General features: G+C 37.8%; 1 protein-coding gene across 3 annotated transcripts in view; it reads left to right on the forward strand.

Annotated features, from left to right (window-relative positions):
• Positions 1-14,764, forward strand: part of TTC17 (tetratricopeptide repeat domain 17) — a 90,569-nt gene that overhangs the window by 62,100 nt on the left and 13,705 nt on the right. For all 3 annotated transcript variants that reach the window (XM_006908047.3, XM_006908048.3, XM_025044098.1), the window contains 3 exons: positions 6,477-6,736; positions 7,214-7,364; positions 13,963-14,083. In XM_006908047.3, the coding sequence (XP_006908109.1) occupies positions 6,477-6,736; positions 7,214-7,364; positions 13,963-14,083 (532 nt within the window). The remainder of the gene's footprint in view (positions 1-6,476; positions 6,737-7,213; positions 7,365-13,962; positions 14,084-14,764) is intronic.

The following is a 14,764-nucleotide window of genomic DNA, read 5'->3' on the forward strand; positions in this document are numbered from 1 at the left end:
TTAAAACTTGGGCAAGTTACTTAATCTTGCTGAGCTTTTCTTACCTCATTAATTTTAAAAGTAATCAAATAAAAAAAAAAAAAAAAAGCCCGAAAGTGGTTTTGAGTATTCAAATGAAATAACTTAGGGAAACATTTATGGTAGTGCTTGTACACAGTTGGAACTCAGTAAACATTCGCTTCTACAAACATAGGCAGAATTCCACTGCTTCTGAACTCAGAGGCTGCTTACGAGCCAAAGTCCTCACATGCGTATACACACAGTATCTGCTCAGTAAACATCTGTCCACTTAAAGGGAGCCCTGACATATTTGCACGAGAGGTGTTACAGAAAAGATTCCTTACTTGCTTTTCTAGGTTATCGTCTCAGAATTTTGTTCTCTCTTGCTATACTGACCCTTCTAAAAGAAGGAGGAGCACTGTTGGTGCAAATGAAAACTCTGATTGTTTTCTTTTAAGGAACGAATCATTTCCCTGCCTGCCTTAGTCTGAATGATTTAATCTAAACCTTTCGAGTTTTCTGATTACTGGCTTGAAATTTCATGCCATTGTTTATGCATTAAATCTTAAGCCAGTCTACCAGCTTTATGTTCTGACTTCAAAAACAAGACCACTGCCTTTTAAAGGAGACATTAGAACTCAAGGCAGAATTGTCCAAGGTCCTATGGTGGTGGAGTCCTAATTTGAAGCCAAATTTGTCTAATTCCATAGTGTGCTTTTTTGTTTTGTGAGACAAAGGTTCATCCTCAGTGGTACCATTCTTACAGGTAGAATTTGCCTGCTTGCCTTCAGAAACCACAGTCTGGTACTTGGACCAGTTGAAATTAATCATGTAAGACTTTCTGAAGATGTTCCAAGTCAGATTTTGAAGAAAGGACTTTCTTTTGCTGGCCATCTTTTTAAATGTTTGATCTTTACTTCTGTTATTAATCTGTTTTGTATGTAGCACTCATTTTTCCGTCCTCTGCTCCCTAAAACTCTTCTTGAAATCTCTCTTCCAAGATTATTAATACTGCTTCTTATCAAATATAGCCACCTTCTTTTAATCACCTTCTGATGTTCCACTCCCTCTCAGTAGTGTCCCCAACAAACGCTGTAGGCATCTAGAGCTCCGTCTCTCCCTGGGTAGCCCATTTCATTTTCTGACTATTCAGAAGTTTCCTAATATTTAGCTAAAATATGACTTCTCGTTTCGAGTCCTGCCCTCTGAGGCTAACAAAGTCAGTCCTGTCTCTTATTAGTATCACATTTCCTTAGAGACTCGAAGATAATTTTTCCTACCTACACCTTCCCCCCACTCCCCCGCCACAATGTTTTTCCTTCCTTTAGGGCTGTTAGTCCCATCCTCAACTTCAAAGTAATCTCTTGAATTAAAAAAAATCTAGCAAAAAATTTTTTCTGTTCTTTAAAGTAATTTATTCTATTTATTTTTATTGAATAGATTTGACCTGTAACATTGTGTAAATCTAAGATGTATAGTGTGTTACTTTGATACATTTGTGTATTTTTTTATTGAAGAAATTATTTAAATTTTTTCCCTTGTCTACATCCTCCCTCCCCCTTTCTCCTGCAAAATATTTTTCATGCCTGATTTTTTTTTTTGTATGTAGATGTATATAGTAAAAGTAATAGTTTTGTACGTCACCCTTGGTTTCTTCCGTCCTTCTTCATTTCATGTGATTTTGAGTACCAAGGTACTTTCATGTGAATGTGCTCTGCTTTGCGAATTTCTTAAACTGAGATGCCCATACCTAACCAGAAATGTCCAGTGTCTCTGGAACATTAAAAGATTGTAGCAGACTTCTTCATTTTCTTCTGCTTGTTTGTTTGTTTCCTGTTTTCCTGGCTTTTTCTTTTTTCTTTTTTAATCAGAACTACACACTCTTACTTCTCTCCATCTCTCAGCACTTCTCTTCCTTCCTGGGATTCTTGATGGGTTACCTAACATTGCTCACACTCAACTGTAAGCTTTTTTAGCACCCAGGGTTAAGAGTCATCCAAGTGAAAAAACATGAACTCATATAAGCCTCACTGTGGGTGCTCATAGTCTCTTCACTTCACAATATTTATTCTCCTTTTTTCCAGTGTAAAAAGGTTACATGTTAAAGAAGATAAAGAAAATAATAGAGATGTGGGCCTCAGTCTCTGTATCTTCAGTTTACATTATACCATCTGTCTCATAGCAGCAAGCCTAATATTGACTTTCTCTTCTTGCTTCAAACACAATTTAAAACCTGAGATCCTTCTGCAGTCCAGACCACTCACCAGGCCCAAATTCTGTATTTTCAGCTGCTTATTGAACAATGTCAGGAGATATGTTCCTCCATCCATTCTAGCCTAGACTGTATGCTCCATGGGTTGTTATATTTTGAACCCTCAGCACATTGTTAGACACACAGCAACGAATGTTTAAATGAATTAATGAATACAGGTCTGAAATCCCAGTGCATTACTCTATTGCCCTTTCCTAACTCCACTGTCTTTGTAAATGGCATTCTGTTTTCATACTCACAGATTCCAAAACAAGATTCACATAGTAAGAAGCTCCCTATATCATATTAGGCTTTAAAATCTCAAAATCATCTTTAAACCTACCCTATTCTTGACCATTAAATCCATTTAATCACCAAGTTCTCTTACTTTTTCTCCATTGAAATTTCCTCACATACCTCTTCTTCCCTCCCCCTCTTTTTAGGATTCCCTTTGCCCTCACCCTAAGTCAGCCTCCCTTTATATAACTCATATAGATCATCAAAATTTCTTTCTAATTGGTCTCTTTGTCCTCTGTTCTTCTCTCCTTCACCCTACCCCCAAATACACCAAGTGATTTACTGTTCTAACCTTCATAAATACTATGGCTCTCATCTTATCATGCTGCTTAACAAACAAGAGTCTCCTTTTGCAATGACTCTTTTCCTGACATTCTCAATGTCACCTATCTTCCCCCGGTATCTTATTTCCTGATATCATCTATATACATGTTTTGTTCGAGTTAATTTGAAATTAGTAGTGCCTTCACACATACCTTCCTTAAGCCCGTATCAGTATGTAGGTGCATAAGTATATGCGTACAGGCTTTCTTAGTGTCGTCACTCTGGGAGTGCCCTCCCTGGCCCTCTGTTCCGCCTAAATCCCACCTCACATAGTCTGCCTTCCTTTAGGAAGCATTTTGTGACTATACTCAAGAATTTTCTTTTTTCTCATTATTTAACGTAACCATTTTGCATCTTTACCTTGATTATAAATTAATATAATTGCTCAGGGTCAGATTCCTTAGGTTCTTGTTCCTTTCGTTCCCACCTGCATAGCTTATAACATGTAGATGGGCACATAGTAGGCTCTAAATAAGTAAAGATTGGTTTATTTTTCTTCTAACTTATAGCACCTTTATGATCTCCCTATTCCTCACCTTTGTTTAACGTTGTTCTTTAGGCATTGCTACCCGCCCCCCATCCCCAGCAGCCTTTTAAAATGCATGGTAAATAGCCGCCAGATAGCATCGTAGTCTCTCTTGATTTGAATATTGATTTCCATCAATGAAAGCCCATCTCTCTAAAAACTTTTTAATGATATGTATTACCTAATAGTCAGGGAACAGGGAAGCATTAACCTTTGGGAGCTCTTTGCAGCTAAACAGCATGATTGCTTCCTAAGTAGTAGCAGTTACAGAAAGGAAATAAGGCTTCCAAACAGCATCCACATGCGGCTTAACCTTACACTGGGAAGTAGTTACTTGCGCACTCCCTTTGGCTCAAAGCCACGTTTCTTTACGCTCATCTTCTTGGCTGTGGCCAAGTCTGTCAAAACACCCTTTCCTGACTCAGGACCAGGTGCAAAGAGAATCCCATAGTACCTGGAGGAGAAGGAAGGAGAAGAAGCTAAAATAACATGAGAAATGCTGGAGCTGATGATGTTGTTACAGGTCAGATGCAGGGCGACCCTTCTAACTCAGTGGCTGTTTGGGATCCCCGTAGCAGCTCTGTCCAGCTGCTTTCCTGGGTTAGCCACTGAGGAACTCATAAATGACACATTGCCAGTCACTACGCTGAAGACGTACCTTCCCTTCTGGTGCTTACCATTCAGCCAGGTTGACAGTACTTGAACACATTACGAGTAAATCTTAGAGTTTAAAAAGTCTTAAATCACCAGCAGGACGAGGCAAAGGCAGGAGTAGCAGTTTCTCAAGACCATCACAAATTATTCCTGAGTTCCCATTAATTCATTCTGTGCCTGCTATGTGGCAGGTACATTTCTGGACATTTGGAATATAGTAACAAACAAGATAGAAACTGAAAATTTAACCTTTTTGTCAGCCCTGCGTTTATACTACTGGCCCCATAATTTAGGCAAGTAACCAACCATTTTTATTTGAATGTTCCAAAAAAACAGCTTTTGCAGACCCTTCCTTTACTTTATGCTTGTTTCACAACATCATTTATAATAAGCAATAGAAACCAGCAGTTGGGTTCAGGAAATCTAAAAGAAACTTCCTTGAAAGAACAGTAGTACATTTTGTAGTCACTTGTTACAAGTAGAAGAGCCGTGTAGCTTTTCCAAGAAAGAATAACAGATTTCTGGTGGTACTCCAGGCCTGACAACAGACCTTCCCACTTTCTGGAATAGAATGGGGGATGGGAGGTAGAGATGCCACCAGTCCTACGGGTGACACTGAAGCTTTTGTGAGTACAGCTCAAAGCTTTTAAGTTACTTTTAGCCTTAGTAGTCCACCATATTTCTCATCCCAAGCTGCCTCAGAGATGAGTGCTGTACATTTCTAAGATGGTTTACTCAATGTGACTATAGCTCTGGTATATGGTTATGAGATTCCTGACCTTAGCCTTTCCAGTACTGTGTTCTGATCACTGAACAAGCCAGAATTGCCAACAGAAGATTATCAAGATAACCAGGATCACATAGACTAGCATTTTGTGAGCAATCAGCCCCAAGCTCTCAGGTTGCCCAGCGGGTGCATATTACAAAAAGAAGCATTTCATTTTGTTATTTGTTTTTGTACCCTATCTACTTCCAAAAAGGATTGGAGATAACTTTCATGGAACATACAATATAAGAGTCAGCTGTCAATTCAAAAATAAAAAAAAGTTAAGTAGTAAAGAATTTTTTTAAAAAAGGAAAGCATTCTATTAAGAAACTCAAACTGATTTTTCCCTGTGCTTCTTAATTATCTAAGCATAAAGGGAAGCTAGTAGGGCTGCGTAACCATCAGTGTGTCATAATGGAAACACCGACGTCTCAGGAGAGAGAAGGTTTACGAGGCCATTATGCTGAGAAACATCCATGGGAGTCTTTACATAAGAAACTTCAGCAATATAGCATTTTAAGGAAAAAATTATGCTAGTATATTGCTATTTCTTATATCAGCCATTAGTGAAAATGGAAGCCTTTGTGTGGAATTTGGATAATTTCTCGTTAAACAAATCATTGTTCACTTAAGGCAATTAGACTATATGGTCTGGACATGCAGTTTCAATATTTCATATGATTATTACATAATCTCACATATTAATAAGTAACATATAGTAAACTTCATTTTTGCCATCTATGTCTTATATCTAGAGCAAGTTGGCCTTTTCAAAAAATATATATATGTAAAATAGCCATCCTTACGCTTACCAGGGACATAGTCGATGACTGCTTGCCCTCTAGCTGCTGCCATTGTTTTCAGCCAGGCTTGTGGCAAAAGCCACATGACAAAGATAATATTTTATTATGAATTTTGAAGATGCTGAATGGTATTTTTATGAAAGTGTGCTAGAGAAGTGCCTCTAAGCAGAGCCAAAGCTTTTCTGCAAAAGCGAAGTTGGAGTCACTCAGATACTTGGATGAATACTGTGTAATTTTGAGGGGAGAGAGTGGAGGATGAATAGAGCAAAACTTTCCTCAAAATTTGGTCTACAGTTAAAGGTAAAACCTTTTTTTTTTTTCAATTACAGTTGACACTCTTATTTTATATTGGTTAACACAGTGGTTAAACATTTATATCATTTACAGAGTGTTACCCCTGATTCATCTAGTACCCACCTGGCACTATACATCAGATGTATAACACAGTGGTTAAACATTTATATCATTTACTGAGTGTTACCCCCGATTCATCTAGTACCCACCTGGCACTATACATAGTCATTACAACATTATTGACTGCATTCCCTATGCTGTACTTTACATCTCCACGACTGTTTTGTAACTACCAGTTCGTAGTTCTTAATCCCTTCACCTTCTTCACCCAGCCCCCCAATGCCCCTCCCATCCAGCAACCATTAGTTTGTTCTCTGTATCTATATGCACCCTTGTGTTCACTGCAGCGCTATTTACAATAGCCAAGATATGGAAGCAACTTAAGTGCCCATCAATAGATGATTGAATAAAGAAGATGGAGTGTGTGTGTGTAGAATTTTACTCAGCCATAGAAAATAATACTCTGTAATTTTTAATAACATGCTGGCACTTGAATTTCAGGTACAGTGGTTGAGGAAAGCAACGGTTCTGATGAGATGGAGAATTCAGATGAAACAAAAATGTCAGAAGAGATCTTGGCTTTGGTGGATGAATTCCAACAGGCATGGCCTCTGGAAGGCTTTGGGGGAGCACTAGAAATGAAAGGGCGGCGTCTGGACTTGCAGGGGATACGGGTCTTGAAGAAAGGTCCCCAGGATGGAGTGGCCAAAAGCTCTTGCTATGGAGACTGCAGAAGTGAAGATGATGAAGCAACAGAATGGGTAAAAGTTGCCAACTCAGTTTTTACCAAACTGTAGCCCAGGTCTTGGGGGACAGGGAGGTCTTCCTGGTTTACAAAGTGTGATGTTTCTGTTGGGTGTGTGGCACTCCTTTACCCTGTACTCCTGCCAGCCTTCACACTGGAACTGTGCTGCAGCAAGCATGCCACATTGCTTATGTATTTAGTAGCTCTTCTGAGAAGCAGAGGAAATGGGATAGGTGTGAAGCCACACTCAATGCCTGTAAATTTGGAACTGCCCAGTTCAGACATCTTAATTTTCATTTTTCTCTATGCATTCTTCAGGGCTCGGTTATTAAGTTTATTTCACTAAACATTTTTCATTTCGACCTTTAAGAATTAAACTGAAAGAACTAAACCTTAGCACAGGATTGGTTATTCCTAAAGCCACCAATATCCACAGCCATTGACAGATTTGATCATTGTTCTCATTTGTCCCTAACATGTTTCCATTTCCCAGATTACATTTCAGGTCAAACGTGTAAAGAAACCCAAAGGAGATCCTAAAAAACCTCCTGGGAAAAAGATAGAATCAAATCAAGAAAATGTACATCGTTACCAAGCAAACCTGGAGATCACTGGCCCAAAGGTGGCATCTCCTGGGCCGCAAGGTAAATTTGAATGTTTAATATGCTAGTTTCTTCCAGTTTTCACTATCTCAGTTCTCTTAAAGGATGTGTTTGTGAAGTAGATCAGATGAGAAGGTAATTGGGCTAAGTGAATACGAAGCCAATCCTTGGTATTAAAAGTCTGTTTTGACAATTACTTCACTTTTTTCATTTGACTATCTGGCTTATGTTCTTGTTATCTTGAACTTAAATATCCTATTGATGCTTAACTTGAAAGTCTAGGTTAATATATGAAAATATGGCTTTGCGACAGATTCCCTGGGTTCAAACACCAGTTTTTCCATTTATTTAGTTCCCTATGCCTCATTTTCCTTATCTATAAAATGGGAATAATAATTTCATCTATTTTATAGGGTGGTTGTGAGAATTTTATGAGTTTATACATGTAAAGTGCTTTAAGTGAACTGGGCACATAGGACTCAATACATATTAACTATCTAGTAACATTTTGTGTGTCTGATATCTCTTTGGGTATTGGATAAATGCTTTAGAACTACTCCCCAGGAAAAATGCATATACATCAAAATTTGACACATACTTTCGGGGTCTTATAGTTGTTCTGAAGTCTGTCTCTGGACTCCAGGTTCAGGTCCATTGCCATCAATGAAGTAGTGGTGGTAGAATTTCTTTTTAAAAATATCTCTTTTTTTTAAAGGATATTTTCAATGTCTTGGACTTAAAATTTTAAGGTAATTTCCTGAAAATATGTCTCATTTAATCTGGTGTGAGTACTCACTAAAGCTCAAAGCAGAGGCACACAATAAAATGCCTAAATCCCAGAATGAACTGTGACTTGTGAAAAGTGGTAAGGAGATTTTGTCATGGTTGGAGTTCAAAGCGTGAAGTAGCTACTGTTTAAGGAACATAGCCTGTGTTAACAGGTTACAAAAGAAAGCAACAGTTCCTCTGTTAGATCTGTCTTCTGTAGCAAGGAAAAAATGTTCAAACTATAGAACAGCATCATAGAAATGGCACTGCAATGGATTAAACAGTAAATGTAATAAAATCATCAAAGAAGATCATTTAGATGGTTATTTATATACATGGAAGGTGGAAAAGGACTTTCTAAGGCTGAGAGAAAGAAAAAATAATTCTAGCACCAGAAAATACCACAAAGTGGAAAGACAAAGGACAAAGTATTTTTTACAGAATATATATTAAGCAAAGGATATCAGTATTATTTGAGGAGCACCTACAAATTGCTGAAAATACAGCATTTCAATAAAATATGTGCAAGTACAGAGGCAGTTCACTAGATACACACACAAATGACCACTAAACGTGAGAAAATGTCAGCCTCACTAACAGCAAAGAAGTGCAAACATAAACAATAATGTACCAGTTTTGTTTATCAAATTGTCTTTAATAAACAATGAGAGCTAATAAAACGAATTATGAATTTGGGGATAGTTTCACTATATGTATCAAAAAATTTTTAATGTACCAACAATTCTGCTTCTAGTAATTTACCCCAAATAAATCATCTTGTAAGTGCCAATGATAGAAGTACAAAGATACTGATCACAGGGTTTCTTATAATGAAAACTTGTAAATAACCTAAATGTTGGTAATTGCCTAAAAATTTATAGCATGTGTACTGTGCAGGTAAGGTGTTTGTGATTTAGTGAGTAAACAAAAGCAGTTTCTAAAACAGCGTACAGGCATACCTCGTTTTACTGTGCTTCGCTGAGGCTGCATTTTGTACAAATGCAGTGTTGAAGATTTGCGGCAACACTGCATTGAGCAAATCTGTTGGCACCATTTTTCCAACATTTTTCCAAGATTCGCTCACTTTGTCTGTCAATGGTTCAAACTTTTTCACTATTATTATATTCGCGATGTTGATCTGTGACCAGTGATCTTTGATGTTACTATCATAATTGTTTTTGGGGTGCCACGAACCACACTCATCTAAGATGGCAAACTGAACCTATAAATGTGTGTATTCTGACTCCTCCACCAACTGGCCATTCTGCCATCTTTCTCCCTTTCCTCCAGCCTTCCTATTTCTGCAGACACAATAATATTGAAATTAAGTCAATTAATAACCCCACAGTTCCTCTAAGGGTTCAAGCGAAAAAACAGCACATCTCTCACTTTAAATCAAAAGCTAAAAATGATTAAGTTTAGTGAGAAAGGCATGTCAAAAGCCAAGATAGGCTGAAAGTTAGGCCTCTTGTATCTAATAACCAAGTTGTAAATGCAAAGGAAAAGTTCTTGAAGGAAGTTAAAAGTGCTACTTCAATGAACACATGAATGGTAAGAAAGCGAAGCAGCCTTATTGCTGATATAGAGGAAGTTTTATTGGTCTGGATGAAAGATGAAACCAGCCACGACATTTCCATAAGCCAACACCTAATCCAGAACAAGGCCCTAACGCTCTTCAATTCTGTGAAGGCTGAGAGAGGTGAAAAGGCTACAGGAGAAAAGTTTGAAGCTAGCAGAGGTTGGTTCATCGGGTTTAAGGAAAGAAGTCATCTCTATAACATAAAAGTACAAGGTGAAGTAGCAGTATGGAAGCTGCAGCAACTTATTCAGAAGATCTAGCTAAGATAATTAATAAAGGTGGCTACACTAAACAACAGATTTTCACTGTAGATGAACAGCCTTATATTGGAAGAAGATGCCATCTAGGATTTCCATAGCTACAGAGGGGAAGTCAATGCCTGGCTTCAAAACTTCAAAAGACAGGCTGACTCTTGTGAGGGGCTAATGCAGCTGGTGATTTTAAGTTGAAGCTAGTGCTCATTTACCGTTCTGAAAATCCTAGGGCTTTAGATAACTCTGCCAATGCTCTAGAAATGGAACAACAAAGCTTGTATGACAGCTTACAAGATGGTTTATTGTTGAGACCAACTGCACAGAAAAAAAGATTGTTCTCAAAATTCTTACTGCTCATTGACAATGCACCTGGTCAGCCAAGAGCTCTGATGGAGATATACAATAAGATTCATGTTGTTTTCATGCCTGCTAACAGCATCCATTCTGCAGCCCATGGATCAAGGAGTAATTTTAACTTTCAAGATTTATTATTTAAGAAATACAGTTTATAAGGCCATAGCTACTATAGATAGTAATTCCTCTGATGGATCTGGGTAAAGTAAATTGAAAACCTTCTTGGAAGTATTCACCATTCTAGATGCCATTAAGAACTTTCATGATTCATGAGAAGAGGTCAAAATATCCACATTAACGAGTTTAGAAAAAGTTGATTCCAACTCTCTGGATGACTTTGAGGAATTCAAGACTTCAATGGAAGAAGTAACTGCAGATGTGATGGAAATAACAAGAAAACGAGAATTAGAAGTGGAACCTGAAGATGTGACTGAATTACTGTAATCACATGATAATTTTTAGTGAATGAGGAATTGCTTCTTATGGATGGGCAGAGAAAGTGGTTTCTTGAGATGGAATCTACTGGTAGAGATTGCTGTGAAGATGCTGTTGAAGAAATGATAAAGGATTTAGAATATTACATAAACTTAGTTGATAAAGCAGCAGCAGGATTTGAGAGGATTGGCTCCAGTTTTGAAAGAAGTTCTGATGTGAGTAAAATGCTATCAAACAGCATTGCATGCTACAGAGAAATCTTTCATGAAAGGAAGAGTCGATTGATGTGGTGAGATTTCATTGTTGTCTAAATTTTTTAAATTGCCACAACTGTCCCCACCTTCAGCAACCACCACCTTGATCAGTCAGCAGTCATCAACATCAAGGAAAGACCCTTTACCAGCAAAAGGATTATGACTTGACAATGGCCTAGATGATGGTTAACATTTTTTAGCAACAAAGCATTTTTTAATTAAGGCACTTACATTGTACTTTTTAGACTTAATGCCATTGCTCACTTAATAAACCCACAGTATAGTGTAAACTTCACTTTTAAATGCCCTGGGAAACTAAAAAATTGTGTGACTCACTTTGTTGCAATATTTGCATTATTGCAGTAGTCTGGAACTGAACCTACAATATCTCCAAGCTATGCTTTTGTATAGAGAATACTTCAGTTTTGTAAAATAGTAAATATACTGTATTTTGACTACAATTTTTCACATTTCAATATCTCTGCAGTTGAGATATATCTTACAATTAATAGTATCTGAAATAATAATTAGCAGCATTTTTCTTTCTTAAATCATGTGTACCTTAAAGTTTATGACATCTTAAATTTGATGAAATGCTCTAAGATAAACAATCACATAGAAACGAGTGTAGAGGAGAATACACCACAGTGTTGTAAGTGACTATCTCAGGGTGCTGATAGGGCTATAGATGATTTTTTATTTTCTTTCTTATATTATGTAAAGTATAATATAAAGTATATTGTATACTTTATATTATAAATACTTTATAATAAATCTATATTACTTCTATAAACAAAAAAGCTAAAAATGTCTTGTAAAAGTGAAATAAAAAGCTCAATATGGTTGAGATGATAGAGCACTTAAGCAGTTTTAATTGGATTCAAGTAGGTAGACCCAGGTAGGGCGTCGAATATTCTTGCAAATGAGATCTTGGAGCTGCTCACTGTCACTAAAGTGAAATGTTCTAAAGCGTGGAAGAGATGAGAAAAGATTAGAGAGGTTCAGTGGTTCACTATCCCAGTTGTAAAGTAACTATGGATTCTGTCCACTCCAAGTGATAAATTCTGACAGAGTTCTCAAGCTAATTATTAAACAGGTAGTTTGTGAGCCCATGCAGGACAAGTGGAGATCATTAAAGGCCATTGTAAATTTACCAAGAACTAATAAAACTAATACTGCATAACTAATTTCATTCAATTTTTTTGGTGAGAGCTAAACTGGAAGGCCAGGGAAGTGTCATAGACATAGTGCACCTGGATTTCAGCAAAGCATTTAACAGAGCCTCTTATAATATCATTGTGGACAAGATGAAGAGATCTAGGCTGAAAGCCTCTGCTTGCCTATGGGATGAAGTCCAAATTTCTCGTGTGGCGTACAAGACCCTTTATAACCCAGCCTCTCTCTGCCCTTCAGCACCATTCTCTGAACCAACCATGCTCCTACGTTAACTTCTCACCTTCGTACACGCTTTTCTCTCTGCTTGGAAGGCCCTTATGCCACCTCAGAGGTGCTAAAATATTGCTCATCCTCAAACTTCAAACTCAAGTACTATTTCTTTCTTCATACCTTTAGGCAGAATTAGTTGCTGTCTCTGTTCAGTTATTCTATACCATCACTATAGCACTTAGCCTATTGTATTCTAATAATTTGTTTATATTTACCTTCTTCATTAGACTGTGAGCTCAAAGTGAGGCCCTTTTATTATTTCTCTCTGTAACTTTAGTGTCTTCCTTAACACAGTTCTCAGCCCCTTATAGTAGATACTCAATAAATATTTTTCAGATGAATTTCTTAAACATAAAAGAAAAATAAGCTTTATTGTGAAATTTATGGTTTAATTCTTTAAGTTATTAATTTAAACAGGGTTCATTCGAAACTCTTCCAAATACCTGTTTTATTAAAATATAAATCTAAATAAAGCCCTACCTATACCGCAAACAGTTTTCTATTGTTGGTAAATTCCCACAGTATAAAAAGAGTTATACAGAGCCAAAGTTCTCTTTCCTGTTTATTCAATTGTAATTCCTTCAGAAGAACTGTTCCCAGACAAGACTTAGTTCTCTTTTCTTTAGGACTTGTTCTAAGTGAAGAGCCTACACCCAAAAGGTAGTACCTGTGAAAGGTATCAGAGCTTTAAAAGCTCTATATACCTTTAAATAACATGGTGATCAGGGTCATGCATGTTAGTTAACAGACCTGGATCCCAGCACTTCTACCTCCTATCCAGGTCACCTTGAGCAAGTCACTTGATCTCTCTGAGTCTCTGTTTTCTCGCTTGAGAAATGAGGATTAAAACCTGCCTCACGAGGTTATAAATGTAAAGCACTTAAGTAGCACAGGACCCAAACATGCAGTAAGTTCTCTGGAAATAATGATAACTTTTCATTATCATCATTATTCCCCACCCTGCTGCTTTCATTTACAGCCATTGTTCTCTAACCAGGAACAATTTGGGCAATATCTAGAAACATTTTTGGTTGTTCCATCTAGGAAAGGGTGCTACCAGCATCTAGTGGGTAGAGGCCAGGGATGCAGCTAAGCATCCTCCACTGCACAGGCTGCCCCTACAACAAAGGATTATCCAGCCCACGATGTCAGTAGGACCAGGTCGAAAAATCCTGCTTTAGAGATAGGTTTCTCCTGACTAAGTTAGAGTTGTCTCTATAAAATCAAAATGTAGAGGGGTTTAAAAATTAAGTTTGGTAAGAATGTTAACATTGAAGAATATCTTAACCCTTATCTCATGATGATCAGTCTTAAATCCAGTGAAAGAGTCATTTATTTTTACTTCGTCGTGTATCATTGAGAATAAGGCTTTACTCAGAGATAATCTTGATCTCCGTTGCTGTGAATGACAAGATACGGTAGAAATTCTGAAGACTAGAAGAATGATTAACACCTTTACACCAACTGGGCAAAGTAATCACCTGGGCATAAGACACTATAGGTTCTGTTTCTTTGCAATTGTGTTGACTGATGACATACTTTGGTTCCAGGAAAAAAGCGTGACTACCAGAGTCTAGGATGGCCCAGCCCGGATGAGTGCGTCAAACTCCGCTGGGTAGAGCTGACTGCCATCGTGAGTACCTGGCTTGCAGTATCTTCAAAAAACATTGAGTGAGTATCTTTAAACCTTTCCCCGCTTCATGGTATTCGTGTACCAGTGACCGCACTGGGCCTCGGCTGGCTTCAAGGATGCCCTTTTTTGTCAGCAGCTATTAGAAGAATCGTGCTTTTTTAGGGTTGGTGGTTCAGAGGGTAACCATTGCTGACCACAGCTTGCAGATGAACTCGGCCCATTGCACTGAATGATGAATGTGCCCCCTGTCTCAATGCCTTTGCCCACACTTTGTAAGCTATCCATAAGTCGTGTATAATTTACTTAGTTTGAATCAAAGACTGGACCCCTCTTTTTAGAAGCTTAGAACCTGTGTCTCCCACTGACATCAAGCACTTGAAAAGGCACCTGGAGCAAATCCAGATTTACAAACCTTCCAAAACATAAGCTGAGCAAGGCTGCCTCTCTGCAAACTGCATTTCCTCTTTGGACACTCATTATCTTCTGTTGGCCCCTTTTTTTTTCCCTGTAAGTGTTGGAGTTTCCCCAGGATTGACCATTAAGCCTTCTTATCTTATAATCATTCCTAGTCAGATTCATCTAGGCCCAGAACTTTGATCAACATTGATATGTTGACAGTTCCCAAATTTGAATCTCATTTTTTCAAATCCCTCAGCCCATCAGTCCCTCTCCCTTACTCCTTTAATTTGTTTTGTTACCAGTTCTTATCACTTGTACCC

Source organism: Pteropus alecto, unplaced genomic scaffold (genome assembly GCF_000325575.1).
Source record: "Pteropus alecto unplaced genomic scaffold, ASM32557v1 scaffold71, whole genome shotgun sequence".
NCBI classification, from domain to species: domain Eukaryota; kingdom Metazoa; phylum Chordata; class Mammalia; order Chiroptera; family Pteropodidae; genus Pteropus; species Pteropus alecto.